Source organism: Dendrobates tinctorius, unplaced genomic scaffold (genome assembly GCF_039654945.1).
Source record: "Dendrobates tinctorius isolate UK_male_01 unplaced genomic scaffold, ASM3965494v1 ptg000177l, whole genome shotgun sequence".
Taxonomy (NCBI): domain Eukaryota; kingdom Metazoa; phylum Chordata; class Amphibia; order Anura; family Dendrobatidae; genus Dendrobates; species Dendrobates tinctorius.
In genome coordinates this window covers 4,838,739-4,865,715 of record NW_027361844.1, presented here as the reverse complement: position 1 = coordinate 4,865,715, position 26,977 = coordinate 4,838,739, and the positions used below count along the sequence as shown (strand labels likewise).

The 26,977-nt window shown below is 43.3% G+C and overlaps 1 protein-coding gene across 1 annotated transcript in view; it reads left to right on the top strand.

The window, feature by feature from the left end:
• FLACC1 (flagellum associated containing coiled-coil domains 1) overlaps positions 1-26,977 on the top strand; it is a 125,407-nt gene that overhangs the window by 38,146 nt on the left and 60,284 nt on the right. The window contains exons 5-6 of the mRNA XM_073551492.1: positions 8,086-8,219; positions 24,982-25,041. Of these exons, the coding sequence (XP_073407593.1) occupies positions 8,086-8,219; positions 24,982-25,041 (194 nt within the window). The remainder of the gene's footprint in view (positions 1-8,085; positions 8,220-24,981; positions 25,042-26,977) is intronic.

Here is a 26,977-nt window from a genome sequence, read left to right as displayed (position 1 = left end):
CGTTCAGCCAGCCCTAACATTATACTAATGCCAGGGTCTGGCTTGTAATGGCGGACGAACAGCGACTGCAGCGGTACATCCAGCAGCTGGAGGGCAGGTTGGTGGCTATTGAGCGCACAGCCTCGGCCGTGGATGTTGCCGCAGCAGCTGTTCAGGCCGCTAGCCTGGCGGCAACTAGTTTGTCCACTGCTGCCCCTGTTCTGACATTATCCCGCCTCCTGCTGCCAGACAAATTTTCTGGCGAGTCTGTCTTGTAGGGGATTTATGAGCCAGTGTGCTATACACCTGAGCTCCTGGCTGCACGTTTCCCTCAGAGCGGGCTAAGGTGGGGTTCATAGTATCCCTCCTGTCGGACAGGGCGTTGGAGTGGGCCACGCCACTCTGGGAGCGCAACGATCAAGTGGTACAGAGTGCTCCGCAGTTCCTGAGCACTCTGAGGCAGGTCTTTTTGGGACCCCAGGTTACCCATGACACAGCGCTCCAATTGCTGGCTTCGATGCAGGGCTCGTTCATGGTCAGTCACTTTGCCATCCACTTCCGGACTCTTGTTTCTGAACTGGAGTGGCCTGATAAAGCTCTCATCCCGGTATTTTGGAGAGGGCTGGCTGACCATGTGAAAGACGCCCTGGCCACTAGGGAGATTAACACCACACTGAAGGAATTAATTACAGTTTCTACCCGCATCGACCTCCGCTTTCACGAGCGAAGGTTGGAGCGTGCCCAGTGGAGGCAGAGGTTTCGGCTGGCACCCACCTTCGCCAAACATCTGGAACGTCCGGTCCAGGCGTCCGAGCCACATAAGGCCATGGAGACGCCTCGAGCGGGATCCAAGTCCCGGACCGCTCGTGCACGCATGGTCTGTCATGTCTGCCGGCAATCAGGACATCTTGCCTCCAGATGTCCTCGGTGACTGGGAGAGCGTCCGCGTTTGGTGACCTTGGGAGCTGGTTCACTAATCACAATGGCGCCTTCTTCCGAGCTGACCTTTAATGGGACAATTTCCATTGGTCCATCCACCCATGTGGTAGAGCTTTGCGTAGATTCCGGGGCGGAGGGCAACTTTGTCTTCTGTCTTTGCCCGACTTCCTGCAATTCCTCTTGTTATGCTTGCCAAGCCAGTGACCATGTGGGTGATAAATGGATCGACACTACCATTGCAGATAACCCATCAGACCATCCCTTTTTCTTTATCCATGTCTCCTTCCCATCAGGAGATCATCTCCCTGCTAGTCATTTCCGAAGGAATTGACGAGATCCTCTTAGGAATGCCGTGGCTACGGTATCATTCCCCTCATATAGAGTGGTCCTCAGGGAGAATTCTGGGATGGAGTAAATCCTGTGTTGGTAGATGTCATAGGGAGTGTATTCAGGTTGCTACTACCGAGGTACCTGCAGATCTCTACTCTCTCCCCAAATACTATTGGCCCTATGCGGACATGTTCTCCAAGAAGGCGGCGGAGACCCTTCCGCCTCATCGCCCCTATGACTGTCCTGTCAATCTCCTGCCTGGTGCTAAGCCTCCTTGGGGTCGAGTTTATCCACTCTCTCTCCCGGAGGCGGAGGCAATGTCTCAGTACATCAGAGAGAATCTGGCAAGAGGCTTTATTAAAAAGTCAGTGTCACCTGCAGGGGGCGGGTTTTTCTTCGTGCAGAAGAATGGAGAACTACGTCCATGCATAGATTACAGGGGTCTTAACGCCATCACCGTTAAGAATAAGTACCCTTTGCCCCTGATATCTGAGCTTTTTGATAGGTTGTGGGGAGCGAGGGTCTTCACTAAGCTGGGTCTGCGGGGTGCTTACAACCTGATTCGCATCCGTGAGGGAGACAAATGGAAGACGGCCTTTAACACCAGGGACGGGCATTATGAATACCTGGTGATGCCCTACAGGCTCTGTAATGCTCCTGCCATCTTCCAAGACTTTGTGAACGACATCTTCCGGAATATGCTCACCACCTCGGTTGTAGTCTATCTGGATGATATCCTCATCTACTCTCCAGATATAGACTCCCACCGGAAGGATGTTTGCAAAGTCTTCGATCTCCTACGGGCAAACTCCCTATATGCCAAGTTGGAGAAGTGTGTGTTTGAGCAGGAGTCCTTGCCTTTCCTGGGCTATATTATCTCGGCCCAGGGGTTGGCCATGGATCCTGCCAAACTACAGGCGGTGATGGATTGGTAGGAGCCTCACTCCCTCAAAGCGGTGCAGCACTTTATGGGATTTATTAACTACTACCGCCAATTCATTCCGCACTTCTCGACTTTGGTAGCTCCCTTGGTTGCCCTCACCAAGAAGGGGGAGAATCCTAAGTTGTGGTCAGAGGGGGTCTCCAAGGCCTTCCTCTCCATCAAGTCCCACTTCGCTAGTGCTCCCATTTTACATCGCCCCAATGTGGATAAGCCATTTATTTTAGAGGTGGATGCCTCGTCCATCGGTGCTGGAGCAGTCCTGTTCCAAAAGGATGCTCAAGGTCGGAAGCATCCTTGCGTCTTCTTTTCCAAGACCTTCTCACTGGCAGAGAGGAACTATTCCATTGGGGACAGGGAGTTGCTAGCCTTGAAGTTGGCCTTTTCTGAATGGAGACACCTCCTGGAGGGGGCTCGCTATCCCTTCCAAGTTTACACTGACCACAAAAACTTGGTCTATCTCCAAACCGCCCAGTGGTTAAATTCTCACCAAGCCCGATGGTCTCTCTTCTTCTCCCATTTCCACTTCACCCTACATTTCCTTTCTAGTGAGAAGAATGTCTGGGCCGATGCGCGCTCTCGCTCCGTGGTGTCAGCGGAGGAGGAGCCTCGGTTAATTGCACCATCTGAGAGCCTGGGGACAGTAGCTCCGGTTGCCCTTGAGTCTGGACCCGCGGGCAAGACTTTTGTCCCTGCCAGTTTGCGTCCAGAGGTCCTCTCTTGGGCTCACGCGTCCAGGGTGGGTGGACACTTAGGTACTAAGCGGACAGTTGAGCCTTTGGCGAGGACGTACTGGTGTTCGCATATGGCTCATGATGGTTGGCATGGTCTACCCAAGTCGAGTGCCAGCACAGTTATTTGGGTCGTCACCAACCATTTTTCTAAAATGGTGCACTTGGTTCTTCTCTCTCGGCTACCTTCCGCACAGGGCCTAGTAGTGTTGTTCATCAAACATGGTTTCCAGTTACACGGCATGCCAGACAAGATTGTCAGTGACCAGGGTCCCCAGTTTGCGTCTCGGTTCTGGAGAGAGCTCTGTCGCTTTGCTCAGTATTGAGCTGAATCTCTCCTCAGCCTATCATCCCGAGATGAATGGATTGGTAGAGAGGGCCAACCAGACCCTGGTCATATATCTCCAACATTTTGTCTCTGCCAATCAGAATGACTGGGCACCCTTGTTGCCGTGGGCAGAGTTCGCCTTGAACAACACTGTGGCCGATTCCACCGGCCAGACCCCATTCCTCCTTAACTACGGCCAACATCCTCGTTTCCCTGTGCCCGTGCCCATGCCCGTGTCATCCACCGACTGTAGGGTGGCAAACTGAACGGTGGAGGCACGTGATATTTGGGACCGCACCCAGGATGCTATTCGGGTTTCTAAGGAGAGAATGAGGGTCTCTGTGGATGCACACCGGCGTCCTGCTCCCACCTTCTCCCCTGGCGACTTAGTGTGGCTCTCCGCCCGTAACAGCCGAATCCACTAAGTTCGCTCCTCGTTACATTGGTCCCTTTAAGGTCCTCGAACAGATCAGCTCGGTGGTCTATCGTCTGGCTCTTCCACCACACTTGGCTATCTCTGCCACCTTCCACTTGTCCCTCCTTAAACCTGTGCATATGTCCCGGTTCTCCGAGTCATCTGCCGGGACATCAGACCTGTCTTCAGACGAGTTTGAGGCCAATGCCATTGTCGGATGCAGGGTGGTGCGTGGTAAAAAGTTTTATTTGGTGGACTGGAAGGGTCATGGTCCAGAGGCTCAGACCTGGGAGCCAGTGGAGAACATCCACGCTCCGCTCCTTATTGCGGCATTTAAGCGTAGCGAGGCTCAGAGGGGAGGGGGCCCTAGGAGGGGGGTAATGTTAGCCGTCGGGTTCCTGTCGCTGCACAGCAGGAATCCCGAGCCTTGCATCCGGCAGTCTCCCATTCCTCTTCGGCCGCAGAGGAGCCTGCTCAGCAGACTCGTCTATCCTGGCGCTCTGCTCAAACCAGCTCTGTGGGTTTGGTTGCTGCTGCCACCTCTGGTCCAGCTATAGCAACGCATGCTGGTCAGCAGCGAACTACTCCAGGGACTAAGTCCTCCTTTCGGTCCACTGAGCATGCCCGTGGGATGATCTCTCATTGGAGATCGGAGGTCACATGCTCAGGTCCTTCTCCAGCTCGGATTGGACCATCAGAAAGGTCAGGAAGGTCCCGGAAGGACGCGGCTATAAAAGGTTTGCATGGCCACTCGGCCATGCGCTAGTATAGACTGCATTATCAGACTATGAGGAGTGAGTGTCGTATGCATCTATGAATGTCTCTGGTGAATGACTCATTAAGAAACCCCTACCCTTGGTACGCATGTGTTGTGCAGCCTAGCCTGTTAAGTGCCCAGGCTTAGGTGTAGGTAGGACAGAGTCTGAGACAGGCATCAGTGTCCACCTGTGGATCGGCATGCCACGGTGCACATGATTGACACTCCATAGTCAGCATCTACAGTGGCGTCTGCAGGTGCGACGTCACGCGCTCAGGAAGTCTAGAGGGACCCTGACCCTGTGTCCTTGGGGCAGAGTTCTGTGACCGCTTTCTGTGTGCTCCGTGGCCGGGCTCTGTGAGCTAAACAGGCACCGGCATTTATGTTCTGTGGTAGCGCGGCTCTGTGAGTTAACAGAGTTCGCTTCTGTTCACAGTGGGTGACGTTAACCCACGTGTGACCTGTTTTACACCGCTTTATACTTCCGCCATTACTAAGCAGCAGTTTACCACCCCTGCACGTTGGACCCCGGGCTGCGAACGCACCTTACTATTATTTTATTATTTGGTGCGTTCCGCCAGCCCTAACACAAACAAAACCATTTTTTATGATAAAAATATTCTATATCCATAGAAGAAGACTCGAACATGTAATATGGGTGATTTCGGAGGATATGGAAGGTCAGAGGTAGGTGTTTGAGTTATGTGTATATTTTTTGAAAATTAGAGTTCCAATGATCCCATGTTGTCAAGTATTTTGGATAGAAATTATTTGTGATTGCATATCTAAGCTCTAGGGATCGGTGGAGAGAGATTTTTTTCATAATTTCACTGAATATAGGTGGGAATGTTTTTTGGGTTTTTTTTTCCAAAGGAAAGCGATAGAGTTCTTAGCAACCAGGAAAATATAGATAACAAGTTGTCTGGAGAAGGGATCAATGTTTTCTAGTTGTACTGATAGTAGTGCCATTTGTTGAGAAGTTTTGAGAACAGAGAAGAAATCTGGTTCCATAAAGATGTAATTTTGGGGCAACTCCAAAAGATATGGAGCAGGGATACCTAGGGGGTGAGCTGTTGGTAAAATGGGCAATCCTAGTTGGAGAAGTACCATCTGGCCATAGATTTGAAGGACTCGTGGAGGGTAATGGAAAAATTAGAAGAATAGGAGAATTCCAATGCATGTCTCGTACTCCCGAAGATTTTACGGTTCACGTTATTGATTTAGGGTGCAAACCTTTTATCTTCCAACTTCTATTGGATCACCAAAGATGTACAGCAGAACGGCGTTATATATAGCGTTTGTTATCCGAAATAGATCCCTGAGAACTGAAAGCAGACTGGTAAGTGTTACCCCTGACTGCATACCTACAGAAACATACTGTTTTGCAGTCATTTTATTAATCGGAATAATTGGAGCGTGATAAAGTTTCTCCATGTTTATCGTGTACAAACAGTGCAGTATTTCACATAATAACTACATGTATGTGTCCCCAGACCACAGCCAACCAAGAATATAGAAATGTAATTATGTTTATATGGTAACACATTGTATACACAATTAAGCAACCTGGCAATATAATACTAAAGCCATACGGTAATGTGCTTGCTGCATTATGCAATTCCTTTATGGGTAAATTGCTTATTGTTTGCAAATTGTCACTATTCTGCTCCTATAAGTTTCGTATTACTGATTACCTATAATTTATAAAATCATTTTGATCACTTTCACACAATATTATTCTGTATTTCTATTTATAAGCCAAAATCCAGATTGGAGCCAAGACATGGAAGAGTTACAAATTTTTCCATTACAGTAAAATATTCAGGATTGAGAGTCCTCAGTAGTTGATACCTTTTAATGGCTAACTGAAAAGATGGTAACACATTGCAAGCTTTCCAGACTACTCAGGTCTCTTCATCAGGCTAGACTAATACAACCATTACAGTAAACACTGATATGACCTGTTCCTGTCATCATGGTCTCTACCAAGTTTTGAAATTGTTCATCTTTCCAAACCAGCTCTATCAATAAGTCCATAAATGTATTCGCCTGATGAACCACATTATACTGGAAGGGAAACGCGTCGGGTAGCTTTAAAACTAGTAATGGATTATCAGTAATTCCAGATTCGTATTCTATAGGATTTACAGTATATTATATTTTTTCTGCTATATCATGAATGTATAATTAACCCCATTGGGGCTGCTACTATATTTTCCTACAATGTTTTTCTCAGTGTCCTATTTATATTGGTCTATGTTATCATTAGGGATATTCTTAGGGCTTATTTAGGTCTCAATGTTCGTTGAGTGGGGGCACCACTGCCGTTCAATTTAGGGTTCCAACCTCTGCAGCTAGTTAGGATCTCACATTAGGGATCCATAGGGTCATAGGATATATTTTCATATTTACTCTACCTTCCTGTTATTGTGAAATTTATGGAATCTGCTGTGTCCCTAATTAGTACCTATTATATAATTGTTGATTTATTATTGGTCATTTATTGGCAACATTCATATGTTCAGTATTCGGGCAGTATTTTACATCAGTATTTGTAAGTATTGATGGGCGAACACGAACAGTAAAGTCAGGGTCCGTGCTGAACATTTAGTGTCCGTGCATGGACTCCGAACACAGACTTCTCCCTGAATTCCGTGTTACTATTCGGGTTCGGCAGCCCAAACATCTGGCAGTTCCCATGCTGTCAACTGTGTTACAGCGCAAGAAACACCGACTCTGATCAGAGCGCTGCGGTTCACATGCTGTCATACAGATGACAGTGTCACAGATGACAGTGTCACAGATGACAGCGTGTGAGCCAGCAGGTGTGAGCAGCAGTAAAAATGTTACCGCCGGTCACAGGTGTCGGCTCATGAGAGTACTATTAATTAAATAAATAATTTTAAAAAACGACATGGGGTCCCCCCTTCATGTTTGACAGCCAGCCAAGCTAGAACATACAGCTGGGGGCTGGTTTTCTCAGATTGATAAGAGGCCATGGATGTTACCCCACCCCCAACCTAAAAATAGCAGCCTGCAGCCACTCCAGAAAAGGCACATCTATTAGATGTGCCAATTCTGGCGCTTTGCCTGGATCTTCCCACTTGCCTTGGTGCCGTGGCAAGTGGGATAATAGTTTTGGGGTTGATGTCAGCTTTGTAATGTCAGTTGAGATCAAGCCCAGGGGTTAGTGAAGGAAAGGCATCTATAAGACACCCCATTCCCTAACCAAACTTTTTTAAAATGTTCGGCAGAACCCGACAGACTCGAACATTCACTGGCCCTGCCACCACTATTTGAAAGCCGATACCAGGAGTGGGTGATAAATACAGAAGTGGTGACGTGTTTCTATTATTCTTTTCCTCTGATTGTTACATTCCTGGTTTTGGCTTACAAATAATGAGGTAAAATACTGACCAAATACTGAACATGTGAATGTGAAAATATAGCCAGTACTATTGTGATAAATCACGGATGTGGTTTTATATAATTTAATAAAGTTATAGTTTTAATTTTTGTTTTCTTTTTTATTCTGTTTTAGCCCCCTGAGGTTATAAGTAAATTATTTTTTTGATAGTTTTAATACTAACTGACCATAATACTGCCATGTGAAAGTGCCCTTTAATTTATTTTGCCTGAACTTACACAGGTCTCCTTCGTTTTTAGACTGACAAGTACCAGGTAATATCTCCTGGTTATAGTTTTAAACGCTCCAAGGACTATATTGAAGTCAGACTTGAAGAGCAGGTTTTTAAAAGTGTCAAGACACCAGAAGATGCAGAGCTGCCACCCAGGTCCAGGTAATATGGGAAAAATTAGAAACATTTTCAATTTAGCTTAAAGGGAGTCTGCTGGTGATTTTGACCCTGTAAAACTGATGACAGCGCTAGATAGGAGAGTTATACAGTTGTTTTCTCTCTGGTGCACACCACCTGCTGTTTTCTGGAGATTCCCTAATGTTGAAATGCCCTTTGTACTCCATAGTGAGTAAGAGATGAGTGAATTTGTTAGGATTTTGGCCCAGAATCTGATTTTGACATATTCGGGCCATATTCGAACACTATTCGTGCTGAATGTGTGTCTCATGATCAGTTCCGAACATATTCGGTAATTTCTACGATTTGACTCTAATGACGTTTGGCTGTGTTCAACAAATATTGCAAAAACAATATTCGATTCCGATTGTATTCAGAACCGAATCCGAACAAATGTGCTCATCTCTAGTAGTGAATGTTTTAGGTCTCGATCACTTTTGCATATTACAGATTTGTAATTTTTTTTTTCTTACATTTAAAAAACTTTGACAGTATATTTAAATTAACATTTAACTTTTCTGCTTTTTACATGCACCTTTTTTAAGCACACAGCAGAATGTTGAATAGAATGGCATATCAAGTGTAATTCATCATTCAGACTGTGCCTGTGAGTCTGAAACGCTTTACACTGCAGGCGCGATGACGTCACTACATCGCACCTGCAATCCGATGCCGCAGTACTCCCATTGCACAGACCAGAACAGTGCGCTGGGGGAACGTGGCAAGTTGAGTAGTGTTTTTTTTTATGTCAGTAGCTGTGGGAGACCTCATACTGAGTGGGGGGCTGGCATTGGGGGCCATCATGCTGAGCGGACGACTTGCATTTGGGGCAATCATCTGAGTGGGGAGCTGGCTGTGGCGAACCTCATACTGACTGGGGAGTAGGTTGTGGGGAAATCATAATGAGTGGGGGCTGTCGGGACATCATACTGAGTGGGGGGGTTGACATTAAGGGCCATCATACTGAGTGGGGGGCTGGCATTGGGGGCCATCATATTCAGTAGAGTGCTGGCTGTGTGGGTCATTATACTGAGTGGAGGCTGGGCTGTGAGGGCCATCATACTGAGGGGCAATCACACTTGTAGTGTGAATCCTACTGAGTGGTTGTGGGAGCAAGGATACTGTGTGATGGTATCATACTGAGTCATAACTATAAAGGCATCTTGCTGAGTGGGGACAATCATACTGTCAGGTGTGGGGGTGTTATGCTCTGTGTGTGGATCGGGACATTTTTGAGAGCATCAAACTCTATAATGGGGTTTTGTGACATGGGTGAGAACACAAAGGGGCTTTAATAGTGGCATAATTAATGTCTGCTTGCTGCAATACATGTTCTCTCTCCCAGTTTATAAATGTTGGGAGTAGCGATGAGCGAGTATACTCGTTGCTCGGGTCTCCCTGAGCATGCTCGGGTGGTCTCCGAGTATTTTGGCATGCTCTGAGATTGCTTTAGAGGCCTCAGCTACATGATTTGGACTGCTAGACAGCTTGAATACATGTTTGTTAGGGAATTCCCACATGTATTCAGCCTGTCTACAAAGTCGCAAATTATGCAGCTGAGCGCCCCAAAACACTCGGAGATCACCCAAGCATGCTCTGGGAGACCCAAGCAGCGATGCTACTCGCCCATCACTAGTTGGGAGATATGACCTCTCCTATTATGCTATATATTATACTCGTATATACAGCGGGTATGGAAAGTATTCAGGCCCCTTTAAATTTTTCACTCTTTGCTTCATTGCAGCCATTTGGTAAATTCAAAAATGTTCTTTTTTTTTTTCATTAATGTACACTCTGCACCCCTTCCAACCTGAAAAAAACCCAGAAATGTAGCTGGACTCCATTGTAGTAGTAGAATCATCTCAAGAAGGATCACAAGGAAATGGGACAGCATGTGACTTAAACATGAGGGTCTGAGCAAAGGGTCTGAATACTTATGACCATGTGATATTTCACTTTTTCTTTTTTAATAAATTTGCAAAAGTTTCTACATTTCTGTTTTTTTTATAGTCAAGATGGGGGTGCAGAGTGCACATTAATGAGAAAAAAAATGAACTTTTTTGAATTTACCAAATGGCTGCAATGAAACAGAGTGAAAAATGTAAAGGGGTCTGAATACTTTCCATACCCACTATCCCAAAAGTAATAGGAATGAAAAAAAATAACTTTTAACCATGCCAAAGGAGTTCAAAAGAAAAGTCTTGAGTGAGGAAATGAAGGGCTCAACTCAGGCTTTTCTAGCAGAGGGATACAGTGAGCATCATGTTGCCTCCATCCTTAAAATTTCTAAGATGGCAATCCATTACAACAAGGTCAAGCAGCAGACATTGGGGACAACAAAGCTACAGATCGGCAGAGGGCGAAAACGACTCTCCACTGACTGGGATGACAGTCATCTTATTCGAATATCACTCAGCAACCGCAGGATGATATCAAGTGACCTACAAGGGGAATGGCAAATGGCAGCTGCGATGAAGTGCACAGCAAGAACAGTTCGTAACAGGCGCCTAGAGGCAGGGCTCAAGTCATGTAAAGCTAGAAAAAAAGCCTTTCATCAATGAGAAGCAAAGGAGAGTCAGGCTAAAGTTTGCCAAAGACCATAAGGATTAGATTACAGAGGACTGGAGTAAGGTAATCTTCTCTGATGAGTCTAATTTTCAGCTTTGCCCAACACCTGGTCAACTGATGGTTAGACGGAGACCTTGGAGAGGCGTACAAGCCACAGTGTCTTGCACCCAATGTGAAATTTGATGGAGGATCGGTGATGATCTCGGGATGCTTCAGCAAGGCTGGAATTGGGCAGGTTAATCTTTGCGAAGGACTTATGAATCAAGCCGCGTACAAGGTTATCCTGGAAAAACAGTTGATTCCTTCTGCTCAGGCAAGGTTCCCCAACTCTGAGGACTTGTTTTTCCAGCAGGACAATGCGCCATGCCACACAGCTACAGTGTTGGCCAAAAGTATTGACACCCCTGCAATTCTGTCAGATAATACTCAGTTTCTTCCTGAAAATGATTGCAAACACAAATTCTTTGGTATTATTATCTTCATTTAATTTGTCTTAAATGAAAAAACACAAAAATAATTGTCCTAAAGCCAAATTGGATATAATTCCACACCAAACATAAAAAAGAGGGTGGACAAAAGTATTGGCACTGTTCGAAAAATCATGTGATGCTTCTCTAATTTGTGTAATTAACAGCACCTGTAACTTACCTGTGGCACCTAACAGGTGTTCGCAATAACTAAATCACACTTGCAGCCAGTTGACATGGATTAAAGTTGACTCAACCTCTGTCCTGTGTCCTTGTGTGTACCACATTGAGCATGGAGAAAAGAAAGAAGACCAAAGAATTGTCTGAGGACTTGAGAAACCAAATTGTGAGGAAGCATGAGCAATCTCAAGGCTACAAGTCCATCTCCAAAGACCAGAATGTTCCTGTGTCTACCGTGCGCAGTGTCATCAAGAAGTTTAAAGCCCATGGCACTGTGGCTAACCTCCCTAGTTGTGGATGGAAAAGAAAAATTGACAAGAGATTTCAACGCAAGATGGTGCGGATTTTGGATAAAGAACCTCGACTAACATCCAAACAAGTTCAAGCTGCCCTGCAGTCCGAGGGTACAACAGTGTCAACCCGTACTATCCGTCGGCGTCTGAATGAAAAGGAACTGTATGGTAGGAGACCCAGGAAGACCCCACTTCTTACCCCAAGACATAAAAAAGCCAGGCTGGAGTTTGCCAAAACTGACCTGAAAAAGCCTAAAACGTTTTGGAAGAATGTTCTCTGGTCAGATGAGACAAAAGTAGAGCTTTTTGGGCAAAGGCATCAACATAGAGTTTACAGGAGAAAAAAAGAGGCATTCAAAGAAAAGAACATGGTCCCTACAGTCAAACATGGCGGAGGTTCCCTGATGTTTTGTGGTTGCTTTGCTGCCTCTGGCACTGGACTGCTTGACCGTGTGCATGGCATTATGAAGTCTGAAGACTACCAACAAATTTTGCAGCATAATGTAGGGTCCAGTGTGAGAAAGCTGGGTCTCCCTCAGAGGTCATGGGTCTTCCAGCAGGACAATGACCCAAAACACACTTCAAAAAGCACTAGAAAATGGTTTGAGAGAAAGCACTGGAGACTTCTAAGGTGGCCAGCAATGAGTCCAGACCTGAATCCCATAGAACACCTGTGGAGAGATCTAAAAATGGCAGTTTGTAGAAGGCACCCTTCAAATATCAGGGACCTGGAGCAGTTTGCCAAAGAAGAATGGTCTAAAATTCCAGCAGAGCATTGTACAGTCATGGCCAAAAGTATTGACACCCCTGCAATTCTGTCAGATAATACTCAGTTTCTTCCTGAAAATGATTGCAAACACAAATTCTTTGGTATTATTATCTTCATTTAATTTGTCTTAAATGAAAAAACACAAAAAGAATTGTCCTAAAGCCAAATTGGATATAATTCCACACCAAACATAACAAAGAGGGTGGACAAAAGTATTGGCACTGTTCGAAAAATCATGTGATGCTTCTCTAATTTGTGTAATCAACAGCACCTGTAACTTACCTGTAGCACCTAACAGGTGTTGGCAATAACTAAATCACACTTGCAGCCAGTTGACATGGATTAAAGTTGACTCAACCTTTGTCTTGTGTCCTTGTGTGTACCACATTGAGCATGGAGAAAAGAAAGAAGACCAAAGAACTGTCTGAGGACTTGAGAAACCAAATTGTGAGGAAGCATGAGCAATCTCAAGGCTACAAGTCCATCTCCAAAGACCTGAATGTTCCTGTGTCTACCGTGCGCAGTGTCATCAAGAAGTTTAAAGCCCATGGCACTGTGGCTAACCTCCCTAGATATGGCTGGAAAAGAAAAATTGACAAGAGATTTCAACGCAAGATTGTGCGGATGTTGGATAAAGAACCTCCACTAACATCCAAACAAGTTCAAGCTGCCCTGCAGTCCAAGGGTACAACGGTATCAACCCGTACTATCCGTCGGCGTCTGAATGAAAAGGGACTGTATGTTAGGAGACCCAGGAAGACCCCACTTCTTACCCCGAGACATAAAAAAGCCAGGCTGGAGTTTGCCAAAACTTACCTGAAGAAGCCTAAAACATTTTGGAAGAATGTTCTTTGGTCAGATGAGACAAAAGTAGAGCTTTTAGGGCAAAAGCATCAACATAGAGTTTACAGGAGAAAAAAGAGGCATTCAAAGAAAAGTACATGGTCCCTACAGTCAAACATGGCGGAGGTTCCCTGATGTTTTGGGGTTGCTTTGCTGCCTCTGGCACTGGACTGCTTGACCGTGTGCATGGCATTATGAAGTCAGAAGACTATCAACAAATTTTACAGCATAATTTAGGGCCCAGTGTGAGAAAGCTGGGTCTACCTCAGAGGTCATGGGTCTTCCAGCAGGACAATAACCCAAAACACACTTCAAAAAGCACTAGAAAATGGTTTGAGAGAAAGCACTGGAGACTTCTAAGGTGGCCAGCAATGAGTCCAGACCTGAATCCCATAGAACACCTGTGGAGAGATCTAAAAATGGCAGTTTGGAGAAGGCACCCTTCAAATATCAGGGACCTGGAGTAGTTTGCCAAAGAAGAATGGTCTAAAATTCCAGCAGAGCATTGTAAGAAACTCATTGATGGTTATCGGAAGCGGTTGGTCGCAGTTATTTTGGCTAAAGGTTGTGCAACCAAGTATTAGGCTGAGGGTGCCAATAATTTTGTCCGGCCCATTTTTGGAGTTTTGTGTGAAATGATCAATGTTTTGCTTTTTGCTTCATTTTCTTTTGCGTTTTTTCATTTAAGACAAATTAAATGAAGATAATAATACCAAAGAATTTGTGTTTGCAATCATTTTCAGGAAGAAACGGAATATTATCTGACAGAATTGCAGGGGTGTCAATACTTTTGGCCATGACTGTAAGAAACTAAATAAAAATTTAATATTTGCGCTCAGAGATAGAACTGTATGGATACTAGACTCCCACTTGCAGTAGAGATGAAAAACTGAGTTGCAAACCTGAAAACGGCATTAAGAGTCAGGCAACGCCCACTTGACACTTTGCCATAAACTTCAAAATAGAAGAATAAAAAATGCAATTCAGATTATATGTATACACCACATATGCAAAGTTCACCATGGAACTAAAAGAAGAAACAGTCCTTAGGAAAAAAGGTTACCTTGAGGTCAGCTGCTTTAGACTAGTAGTACTTAGCCGCCCAGGTCCTGTGGAGATGAGAGTCCGATAGAACGATAACGATGATTCGTATAAAATCCAAGATATAGTCACCATATGAAGAAAAGGGACTGATGCTTTGGGTTACGGACGCTGTCCTGGCCGGAGACAAGCGTCCTGTCTGCAGTGCGCCCGCCTGAGTTGAAGGCGGTAGCGACGCACGCAGAGTAAAGCTGACAAGGTCCGCAGGACCTTGCGTGACGTCACAGTCACGTGATAACTCACGTGACTAGCTATGGAGAGCGGTGAAGCTCAAAAAACATCCAACGCGTTTCTGAATCAACGGATTCCTTCTTCAGGGATACTCCATAGCGAATAGATAGCATTTATATACCCTCCAGCATCACAAGTTCCAATTCAGACATTAAAAGCAAAAAGTTCAATTTCGCTGTTTAACCCATTGGGCATCAAAGTGTCCATCATAAAGATCCATTTACTTTCCTCTTTAGACATCTGATGGATAAAGTTGCCTCTCCTCCAACTCCTATTAACCACTTTGATGCCTGTCACTAATATGCCTCTCATAGAGCCCCCATGATGGATTAAAAAATGATTTGAGAGGGGGTGACCACTGAATTTATTCTTAATAATCCTCAAGTGTTCCGCTATCCTTATATGCAATGGACGTATAGTACGGCCAATATATAGTTTTCCACAAGGGCAGGTAATCCCATATATAACCCCCTTGGTCTCACAAGTAATAAAATCCTTAATTTTGACCTCCCGAGATTTATTAAAAATGGACAATTGCTTTCTAAGCCCTAATTTCCTACAAGGTCCACATTTATTACATGGAAAAAACCCTTTAGGGGGTGTATGTACATGCACATGATTCATCGACATGGATTTAGGAATAGAAGGGGCTATTGCATTATCAAGATTATTTGCTTTCCTAAAGACAAACCTAGGATAAGCTGGTAACATTTCACCAATCACTTTATCATTCTTCAATATATTCCAATGTCGGTTAACAATCTTTCTAAGGATTTTACTGTTGGCATTATACTGCGTGATGATAGGAATATCTTCCATAATAGAACACTCGGTGTTATTCTTTTGTTGTGCCAGTAAATCCTCTCTCGGCATGTTTCTAACAGTCTCCTTGATTTCGCACAGGGACTTAATATCATACCCCTTTTGGACAAATTTATTAGTCAGAAACACCGCCTCCTTGTCAAAATCTTGTATTTTGGAGCAATTCCTGTGAGCCCTAATGAGCTGGCTTTTGGGTACATTCACAAGCCAGCTTGGAAGGTGGCAGCTGTCCAAGGAAATGAAGTTATTAGAATCTGTTGGTTTATGAAAAACCTGGGTTTCTATGTGGTCATTTTCAATAAAAATTTTCAAATCTAAAAAGTTGATCTCTTTATGACTGGTGGTGGCTGTAAATTTTAAAAAATATTGATTTTTATTTAATTCATTTAAAAATTCTCCCAATAAAATAGGTCCACCAGACCAAATAAAAACAATATCATCTATAAACCTCTGCCATAGGACCAGGTTCGCCCGTAGGGAACCTCCCGGATAAATAGTTTCTTGTTCCCACCTACCCACATACAAATTTGCATAACTCGGGGCGAACCTGGTACCCATGGCAGTCCCCCACTGCTGGGAGTAGTAGTGCACCCCAAATCGAAAAAAGTTGTGAGTTAAAATGAAATGTATGCAGTCTAAAATGAATTGGACCTGGTCATCCGGCAAACCACCGTCCTTAAGCATAAAATATTTTACTGATTCACACCCTTTATCATGTTGAATGACAGTATATAAGGAGGCAATATCTAGTGTCCCCAAGATATAGTGGTTTTGCCACTCAATATTTTTTAAAATTTTTAAAATATGTGTACTGTCTTTCAAATAGGCCGGAAGTGTAGGGACTATCTTCTGTAGATGGCAGTCAATAAATTTTGATAAATTGGCCGTAAGACCACCTAATGCCGATATAATTGGTCTACCGGGTGGGTTTAATGGATCCTTGTGTACGTTTGGTAAATAATAAAAATAAGGGATCCTGGGGTGCAGATTTTTAATAAAATCAAATTCTTGTTTATTTAAAAAACCTCTTTCCAAACCACACTTCAATAGAATTTGCATCTCTGCGAGATAAACATCAGATGGATCTTTCTCGAGTAAAAGATAAGTTCTTGTGTCTCCCAGTATGCGCTGGGACTCCTCATAATCTCTACTATTCAAAATAACAATACCGCCACCTTTGTCGGCTGGTCTGATGGTAATTTCCTGATTCTGTTGAAGCTGTTTGATAGCTTGACGTTCCTTATTTGACAGATTATATCTAAAATTATTACATCTACTTTCTGACGTATTTTTAATATCCCTTATCACATTATTCTGAAAGGCCTCAAAAGCCTCAGAATACTCCTGAATAGGGTTGAAGTTCGACTTCTTTTTCAACAAGGTATGTTGATAAGGATCCACTAACTCAATCGGGCCTTCCACATTTTCACTAGTAAATTTTTTCTTTAAATAATACTTTTTTATAGCCAGTTTTCTCATGAATAGTTTAATACCCACAAAGGCCTGAAACTTATCAAACTTAGTGCTAGGAGCATATTTCAATCCTTTATTTAATAGACTCAGTTCGTTCTGGTTCAGAGCATAGTCACTCAAATTGAAAATCTTCTGATCTGGAACCACTAGTTCCCCTACTTGGTGTATTTGGTGACTCTTTTTTTTGGTTGATTTCCCACCCCTACATCCCCTTTTTCGTGTTTTCTTTGACCTACCTGTAAAAAAGGAAGATGGCTCTGTTTAGTTTTAATTCTTAATGGCACTTTCCTCTGTTTATTCAAAGGTTTAGTACCCAAGCTTGTGCTTGGTTGTAAATGAATATGGCCATCTCTTGAATCAGTAAAATATTTTATGCTTAAGGACGGTGGTTTGCCGGATGACCAGGTCCAATTCATTTTAGACTGCATACATTTCATTTTAACTCACAACTTTTTTCGATTTGGGGTGCACTACTACTCCCAGCAGTGGGGGACTGCCATGGGTACCAGGTTCGCCCCGAGTTATGCAAATTTGTATGTGGGTAGGTGGGAACAAGAAACTATTTATCCGGGAGGTTCCCTACGGGCGAACCTGGTCCTATGGCAGAGGTTTATAGATGATATTGTTTTTATTTGGTCTGGTGGACCTATTTTATTGGGAGAATTTTTAAATGAATTAAATAAAAATCAATATTTTTTAAAATTTACAGCCACCACCAGTCATAAAGAGATCAACTTTTTAGATTTGAAAATTTTTATTGAAAATGACCACATAGAAACCCAGGTTTTTCATAAACCAACAGATTCTAATAACTTCATTTCCTTGGACAGCTGCCACCTTCCAAGCTGGCTTGTGAATGTACCCAAAAGCCAGCTCATTAGGGCTCACAGGAATTGCTCCAAAATACAAGATTTTGACAAGGAGGCGGTGTTTCTGACTAATAAATTTGTCCGAAAGGGGTATGATATTAAGTCCCTGTGCGAAATCAAGGAGACTGTTAGAAACATGCCGAGAGAGGATTTACTGGCACAACAAAAGAATAACACCGAGTGTTCTATTATGGAAGATATTCCTATCATCACGCAGTATAATGCCAACAGTAAAATCCTTAGAAAGATTGTTAACCGACATTGGAATATATTGAAGAATGATAAAGTGATTGGTGAAATGTTACCAGCTTATCCTAGGTTTGTCTTTAGGAAAGCAAATAATCTTGGTAATGCAATAGCCCCTTCTATTCCTAAATCCATGTCGATGAATCATGTGCATGTACATACACCCCCAAAAGGGTTTTTTCCATGTAATAAATGTGGACCTTGTAGGAAATTAGGGCTTAGAAAGCAATTGTCCATTTTTAATAAATATCGGGAGGTCAAAATTAAGGATTTTATTACTTGTGAGACCAAGGGGGTTATATATGGGATTACCTGCCCTTGTGGAAAACTATATATTGGCCGTACTATACGTCCATTGCATATAAGGATAGCGGAACACTTGAGGAATATTAAGAATAAATTCAGTGGTCACCCCCTCTCAAATCATTTTTTAATCCATCATGGGGGCTCTATGAGAGGCATATTAGTGACAGGCATCAAAGTGGTTAATAGGAGTTGGAGGAGAGGCAACTTTATCCATCAGATGTCTAAAGAGGAAAGTAAATGGATCTTTATGATGGACACTTTGATGCCCAATGGGTTAAACAGCGAAATTGAACTTTTTGCTTTTAATGTCTGAATTGGAACTTGTGATGCTGGAGGGTATATAAATGCTATCTATTCGCTATGGAGTATCCCTGAAGAAGGAATCCGTTGATTCAGAAACGCGTTGGATGTTTTTTGAGCTTCACCGCTCTCCATAGCTAGTCACGTGAGTTATCACGTGACTGTGACGTCACGCAAGGTCCTGCGGACCTTGTCAGCTTTACTCTGCGTGCGTCGCTACCGCCTTCAACTCAGGCGGGCGCACTGCAGACAGGACGCTTGTCTCCGGCCGGGACAGCGTCCGTAACCCAAAGCATCAGTCCCTTTTCTTCATATGGTGACTATATCTTGGATTTTATACGAATCATCGTTATCGTTCTATCGGAACCTCATCTCCACAGGACCTGGGCGGCTGAGTACTACTAGTCTAAAGCAGCTGACCTCAAGGTAACCTTTTTTCCTAAGGACTGTTTCTTCTTTTAGTTCCATGGTGAACTTTGCATATGTGGTGTATACATATAATCTGAATTGCATTTTTTATTCTTCTATTTTGAAGTTTATGGCAAAGTGTCAAGTGGGCGTTGCCTGACTCTTAATGCCGTTTTCAGGTTTGCAACTCAGTTTTTCATCTCTACTGCAAGTGGGAGTCTAGTATCCATACAGTTCTATCTCTGAGCGCAAATATTAAATTTTTATTTATTTTTTTATTTGGATTAATTTTGTGGTATTATCCTAATATTTTGCTGCTGAGTAGACTGTAGCGCCAGCGCTGTGGCTGAGACCTTTATCATTGTAAGAAACTCATTGATGGTTACCGGAAGCGGTTGGTCGCAGTTATTTTGGCTAAAGGTTGTGCAACCAAGTATTAGGCTGAGGGTGCCAATACTTTTGTCTGGCCCATTTTTGGAGTTTTGTGTGAAATGATCAATGTTTTGCTTTTTGCTTCATTCTCTTTTCTGTTTTTTCATTTAAGACAAATTAAATGAAGATAATAATACCAAAGAATTTGTGTTTGCAATCATTTTCAGGAAGAAACTGAGTATTATCTGACAGAATTTCAGGGGTGTCAATACTTTTGGCCAACACTGTATGTCAATCAATGTGTGGATGAAGGACCACCATTTCAAAACCCTGTCATGGGCAGCCCAATCTCCAGACCTGAACCCCACTGAAAACCTCTGGAATGTAATCAAGAGGAAGATGGATAGTCACAAGCCATCAAACAAAGAACTGCTTAAATTTTTGTACCAGGAGTGGCATGAGGTCACCCAAAAGCAGTGTGAGAGACTGGTGGAAAGCATGCCAATGCCAAGACACATGATACGTGTGATTAAAAATCATGGTTATTCCCCAAAATATTGATTTCTGAACTCTTCCTGAGTTAAAACATTAGTATTGTTGTTTCTAAATGATTATGAACTTGTTTTCTTAGCATTATTTGAGGTCTGCAAGCACTGCATTTTTTTGTTATTTTGACCATTTCTCATTTTCTGAAAATAAATACAAAATTTAGTGCTTGGAAATTCGCACACATGTCAGTAGTTTCTAGAATAAAGGAGCAATTTACATTTTACTCAAAAATCTAATATATAAAGCTCAAGTGTGTGTATGTATGTACAGTTGTGGCCAAAAGTATTGACACCCCTGCAATTCTGTCAGGTAATACTCAGTTTCTTCCTGAAAATGATTGCAAACACAAATTCTTTGGTATTATTATCTTCAGTTAATTTGTATTAAATGAAAAAACACGAAAAGAATTGTCCTAAAGCCAAATTGGATATAATTCCACACCAAACATAAAAAGAGGGTGGACAAAAGTATTGGCACTGTTCGAAAAATCATGTGATGCTTCTCTAATTCGTGTAATTAACAGCACCTGTAACTTACCTGTGGCACCTAACAGGTGTTGGCAATAACTAAATCACACTTGCAGCCAGTTGACATGGATTAAAGTTGACTCAACCTCTGTCCTGTGTCCTTATGTGTACCACATTGAGCATGGAGAAAAGAAAAAAGACCAAAGAACTGTCTGAGGACTTGAGAAACCAAATTGTGAGGAAGCAATCTCAAGGCTACAAGTCCATCTCCAAAGACCTGAATGTTCCTGTGTCTACCGTGCGCAGTGTCATCAAGAAATTTAAAGCCCATGGCACTGTGGCTAACCTCCCTAGATGTGGGCAGAAAAGAAAAATTGACAGGAGATTTCAACGCAAGATTGTGCGGATGTTGGATAAAGAACCTCCACTAACATCCAAACAAGTTCAAGCTGCCCTGCAGTCCGAGGGTACAACAGTGTCAACCCGTACTATCCGTCGGCATCTGAATGAAAAGGGACTGTATGGTAGGAGACCCAGGAAAACCCCATTTCTTACCCCGAGACATAAAAAAGCCAGGCTGGAGTTTGCCAAAACTTACCTGAAAAAGCATAAAACATTTTGGAAGAATGTTCTCTGGTCAGATGAGACAAAAGTAGAGCTTTTTGGGCAAAGGGATCAACATAGAGTTTACAGGAGAAAAAAAGAGGCATTCAAAGAAAAGAACACGGTCCCTACAGTCAAACATGGCGGAGGTTCCCTGATGTTTTGGGGTTGCTTTGCTGCCTCTAGCACTGGACTGCTTGACCGTCTGCATGGCAATATGAAGTCAGAAGAATACCAACAAATTTTGCAGCATAATGTAGGGCCCAGTGTGAGAAAGCTGGGTCTCCCTCAGAGGTCATGGGTCTTCCAGCATGGCAATGACGCAAAACACACTTCAAAAAGCACTAGAAAATGGTTTGAGAGAAAACACTGGAGACGATAGTTTGAAAAGGCACCCTTCAAATATCAGGGACCTGGAGCAGTTTGCGAAAGAAGAATGGTCTAAAATTCCAGCAGAGCATTGTAAGAAACTCATTTATGGTTACCGGAAGTGGTTGGTCACAGTTATTTTGGCTAAAGGTTGTGCAACCAAGTATTAGGCTGAGGGTACCAATACTTTTGTCTGGCCCATTTTTGGAGTTTTGTGTGAAATGATCAATGTTTTTCTTTTTGCTTCATTCTCTTTTGTGTTTTTTTATTTAAGACAAATTAAATGAAGATAATAATACCAAAGAATTTGTGTTTGCAATCATTTTCAGGAAGAAACTGAGTATTATCTGACAGAATTGCAGGGGTGTCAATACTTTTGGCCACAACTGTACCAGCAAAGGGGGGTGAGGGGGACCATGCATACCACCAATGGGGGGGGAAGGGGGACCATGCATACCAGGAGAGGGGGGTGAGGGTGACCATGCATACCAGGAAAGGGGGGGTGAGGGTGACCATGCATACCAGGATAGGGGGGTTAGGGTGACCATGCTTACCAGGAAAAAGAGGTGAGGGGACCATGCATACCAGGAAAGGGGGGTGACGGGACCATGCATACCAGGAAAGGGAGGTGAGGGGGCCATGCATACCAGGATAGGGGGGGTGAGGGGACCATGCATACCAGGATAGGGGGGTGAGGGGACCATGCATACCATGATACCAAAGAATTTGTGTTTGCAATCATTTTCAGGAAGAAACTGAGTACTATCTGACAGAATTGCAGGGGTGTCAATACTTTTGGCCACAACTGTATGTATGTATGTATGTGTGTATGTATGTGTGTATGTCCGGGACTGGCATCTGCACCGTCGTAGCTACAGCCACAAAATTTGGCACAGTCACACGTCTGGACCCCAAGAGTGTCCTAGGCTATGTTGTGAGGCGAAATTTTAACCCTGCGCATTCCAATTCACCAAACAATTTTGCCCCTATCTACGTAATGGGGAAAAAGTGTGTGTATCAAGCCCCGCCACTCATTATGATGTTATAATGGTTGACTATGGGATGGAGGATGTGTGATGGGTATATGGGCACTGGACTATGGCATGGAGGATATGTATGACGGGTATATGGGCACGGGACTATGGGATGGCGGATATGTATGATGGTTATATGGGCACGGGACTATGGGATGGAGGATATGTATGATGGGTATATGGGCATGGGACTATCAGATGAAGGATGTGTGATGGGTATATAGGCACTCGACTATGGGATCGCGAATATGTATGATGGGTATATGGGCTTGGGACTATGGGATGGAGGATGTGTGATGGGTATATGGGCACTCGACTATGGGATGGAGAATATGTATGATGGGTATATGAGCACGGGCCTATGGGATCGTGGACATGTATGATGGGTATATGGGCACGGGCCTATGGGATCGTGGATATGTATGATGGGTATATGGGCACGGGACTATGAGATGGAGAATAATTATAATTTGCTATAACTAACCACAGTTAGTTACTATGCCCGGCCAGCGCCGGGCTCTTCAGCTAGTATACCTATAAAGAGTAAAATCACACAAACTGAAAATTTTGCAGTGGTCTCTTAATTTTTGCCTGAGCTCTGTATATATATATATATATATATATATATATATATATATATATGTGTGTAAAGTATTTGATACACTCCCGATTTGCAAGTTTTTCCACCTATCAACCTACAAAGAATGGAGAGTTCTGCAGTTTTTCATCGTAGGTACACTTCAACAGTGAGAGACAATATAAAAACAGAACACCACATTGTGTTGTTTTTAAACCATTAAATTGCATTTTTTTTTGCTTGAAATAAGTATTTGATCACCTACCAACCAGCAAGAATTCTGGCTCTCAAAGACCTGTTAGTTTCTCTTTAAGAAGCCCTTCTACCTACTCTGCACTCATTACCTGTATTAATTGCACCTGTTTTTATTAATTACCTGTATAAAAGACACCTGTCCACACACTCAAACAATCACATTGCAACCTCTCCACCATGGCCAAGACCAAAGAGCTGTCTAAGGACACCAGGGACATAACTGTAGACATGCCACCAACTGAGGCCACAGGACAATAGGCAAGCAGCTTGGTGAGAAGGCAACAACTATTGGCACAATTAGAAAATGGAAGAAGTGCAAATGACTGTCAATCTTCCTCGGTGTGGGGCTCCATGCAAGATCTCGCCTTGTGGGGTAAGAATGATTCTGAGAAAGGTCAGGAATCAGCCCAGAACTACATGGGAATACCTGGTCAATGACCTGAAGAGAGCTGGGACCATAGTCTCAAACATTACCATTAGTAACATGCAAGATCCCCCTGTTCATGCCAGTGCCAGCACATGTCCAAGCCCACTTAAAGTTCACCAGTGACCATCTGGATAATCTAGAGGAGGCATGGGAGAAGGTCATGTGGTCAGATGAGACCAAAATATTACTTTCTGGTATCAACTCCACTTGCTGTGTTTGGAGGAAGAAGAAAGATGAGTACAACCCCAAAAACACTGTCCCAACCATGAAGCATGGTGGAGAAATATCACTCTAGGGGTGCTTTTCTGCAAAGGGGACAGGACGACTGCACCGTATTGAAGGGAGGATGGGATGAGGTCATGTATCACAAGATTTTGGCCAACAATCTCCTTCCTTTAGTAAGAGCATTGAAGATGGGTTGTGACTGGGTCTTCCAGCATGACAATGACCCAAAACACACAGCCAGGGCAACTAAGGAGTGGCTACGTAAGAAGGATTTCAAGGTCCTGGAGTGGCCTAGCTAGTCTCCAGACCTGGACCCAATAGAAAATCTTTGGATGGAGCTGAAATTCAATGTTGCTCAGCGACAACCCGAAACCTGAAAGATTTTGAGAAGATCTGTATGGAGGAGTGGGCCACAATCTCTGATGCAGTGTGTGCAAACTTGGTCAAAAACCACAGGAAACATCTGACATCTGTAGTTGCAAACAAAGGTTTCTGTACCAAAAATTAAGTTCTGTTTTTCTGTTGTATCAAATACTTATTTCATGCAATGAAAAGCAAATTAATTATGTAAAAATCATACAATGTGATTTTTCTGTTTGTTTTTTTCTGTTGAAGTGTACCTATGATAAAAATTACAGACCACTCTATTCTTTGTAGGTGGGAAAACTTGTAAAATCGCAGTGCATCAAATACTTATTTTCCTTACTGTATATGTATATACTATAATCTTTTTGAAAAGGGACTCGGTTATTAAAACTTTTCTGGTATGGGATCCCATAAATGTTATATAAGCTTCTGTAGGATCTAATTATTTAAAAAAAGTATTTTTGCTAGTGTAAAGATGTAAATACTATTATATATTGCATATAAATCTATTGTATCGTTTTGCGACCATCAGACTTCCTCTTTGAGCTATCTGAGACATCCATGTAAGTGCTCAGTATATTTAGGTATTCTTATGTATGATTTGACTGCAAATTGTACCTTCCACAGATATGCCGAACAAGAAGATGAGCAGAAGCCAAATAAGAGAGAGAAATCCATCAAGGGAAGGTAAAAAAAAGTTTATGTAATAGTGAACCTGTGCAGTTGTGTCAAATGTTGTGTATCGCAGCACTGGAGTAGTCTGAGCTTTGTGGTATTGAATTGCTGTAACCTTTAACTTTTTCTATAAAATAAACATAAAACATTTGTGTGGAGAATACATGGAGAAAGTAACACTTATTGCTAGTTAGTGGAAAATTTGACAACCATTAGTATTTAAAGGGAACCTGCCATGAAGATTTTATACTTCAAACTATTGGCATGTATGTAAAGACGCTTTGAGTAATTAAAGGGAAGTTTACTACTCCTCATAAGCAGCACGATGTAGAGCCAGAGACCCTTATTCCATTGATGTGTCACTTACTGGGCTGCTTGCCTAAGTTTTTATAAAGTAATTTTTTCATTTGCTGCAGATCTATCAGTTCTCTGAATGCTGAGCTCTGTATAACCCCGCCCAGCAGCATAATGACCACGGTTGCGGTGGTCACCGCCACGACTGGGCCAGTGAGGGTGAGGAGGCTGCTGATGCCAACCTCTGCTTCAGCTGGATGTGCCTCCTCGGACTCGCATCCAGCTGAAGTGTATTGCAGCGCATGAACTCTCGGGGTCCATGCACCGCAGTACATGCTGCTAGTAGCTGACGTCTGTGTGCCCATGACTGGGGGCACATGGCAGCTCCCGTCACTTGGACGCTGAAGTCAGAAGACTGCGCAGCAGGGGAGAGGAGGGAAGGTAAGTAGGAGAGTTTTTTTTTCTTTTTTCTGTGCATTGAGCAACAGTGGAGCTGGCATAATGGGGGTCATATACCAAGATGGGGGACATATACCAGGATGAGGGAACAAATACCAGGATGAGTGAGCATATACCGGGTTGAGGGAACATAAACCAGGATGGAAGAGCATATACCAGGATGAGGGAACATATACCAGGATGAGGGAACATATACCAGGATGAGGGAAGATATACCAGGATGAGGGAACAAATACCAGGATGAGTGAGCATATACGGGTTGAGGGAACATAAACCAGGATGGAAGAGCATATACCAGGATGAGGGAACATATACCAGGATAGAATCATAGAATCATAGAATCGTAGAGTTGGAAGGGACCTCCTGGGCCATCTGGTCCAACCCCCTGCTCAAAGCAGGATTCGCTAAATCATCCCAGTCAGATGTCTGTCCAGCCTCTGTTTGAAGACTTCCATTGAAGGAGAACTCACCACTTCTCGTGGCAGCCTGTTCCACTCATTGATCACTCTAACTGTCAAAAAGTTTTTTCTAATATCTAATCTGTGTCTCCTCCCATTCAGTTTCATCCCATTGCTTCTAGTCTTTCCTTGTGCAAATGAGAATAAAGTTGATCCTTCTACAATGTGACAGCCCTTTAGATATTTGTAGACAGCTATTAAGTCTCCTCTCAGTCTTCTCTTTTGCAAACTAAACATTCCCAAATCCTGCAACCTTTCCTCATAAGACAGGGTTTGCAGACCGGTCACCATTCTGGTCGCTCTTTTCTAAACTTGCTCCAGTTTGTTGATGTCTTTTTTAAAATGTGGTGCCCAAAACTGGACACAATATTCCAGATGAGGTCTGACCAAAGAGGAGTAGAGGGAAATAATGACTTCACGTGATCTAGACTGTATGCTTCTGTTAATACATCCTAGAATTGCATTTGCCTTTTTTGCTGCTGCATCACACTGTTGACTCATATTCAGTCTGTGATCTATTAGTATACCCAAGTCTTTTTCACATGTGCTGTCACTTAGCCCTATTCCTCCCATTCTATATATGCTTTTTCCATTTTTATTGCCCAGATGTAGTACTTTGCATTTCTCCCTGTTAAAAACCATTCTGTTAGTTGCTGCCCACTTCTCCAGTTTATTTAAATCTTTTTGAATCCTCTCTCTCTCTTCTCTAGTATTAGCTATCCCTCCTAGCTTTGTGT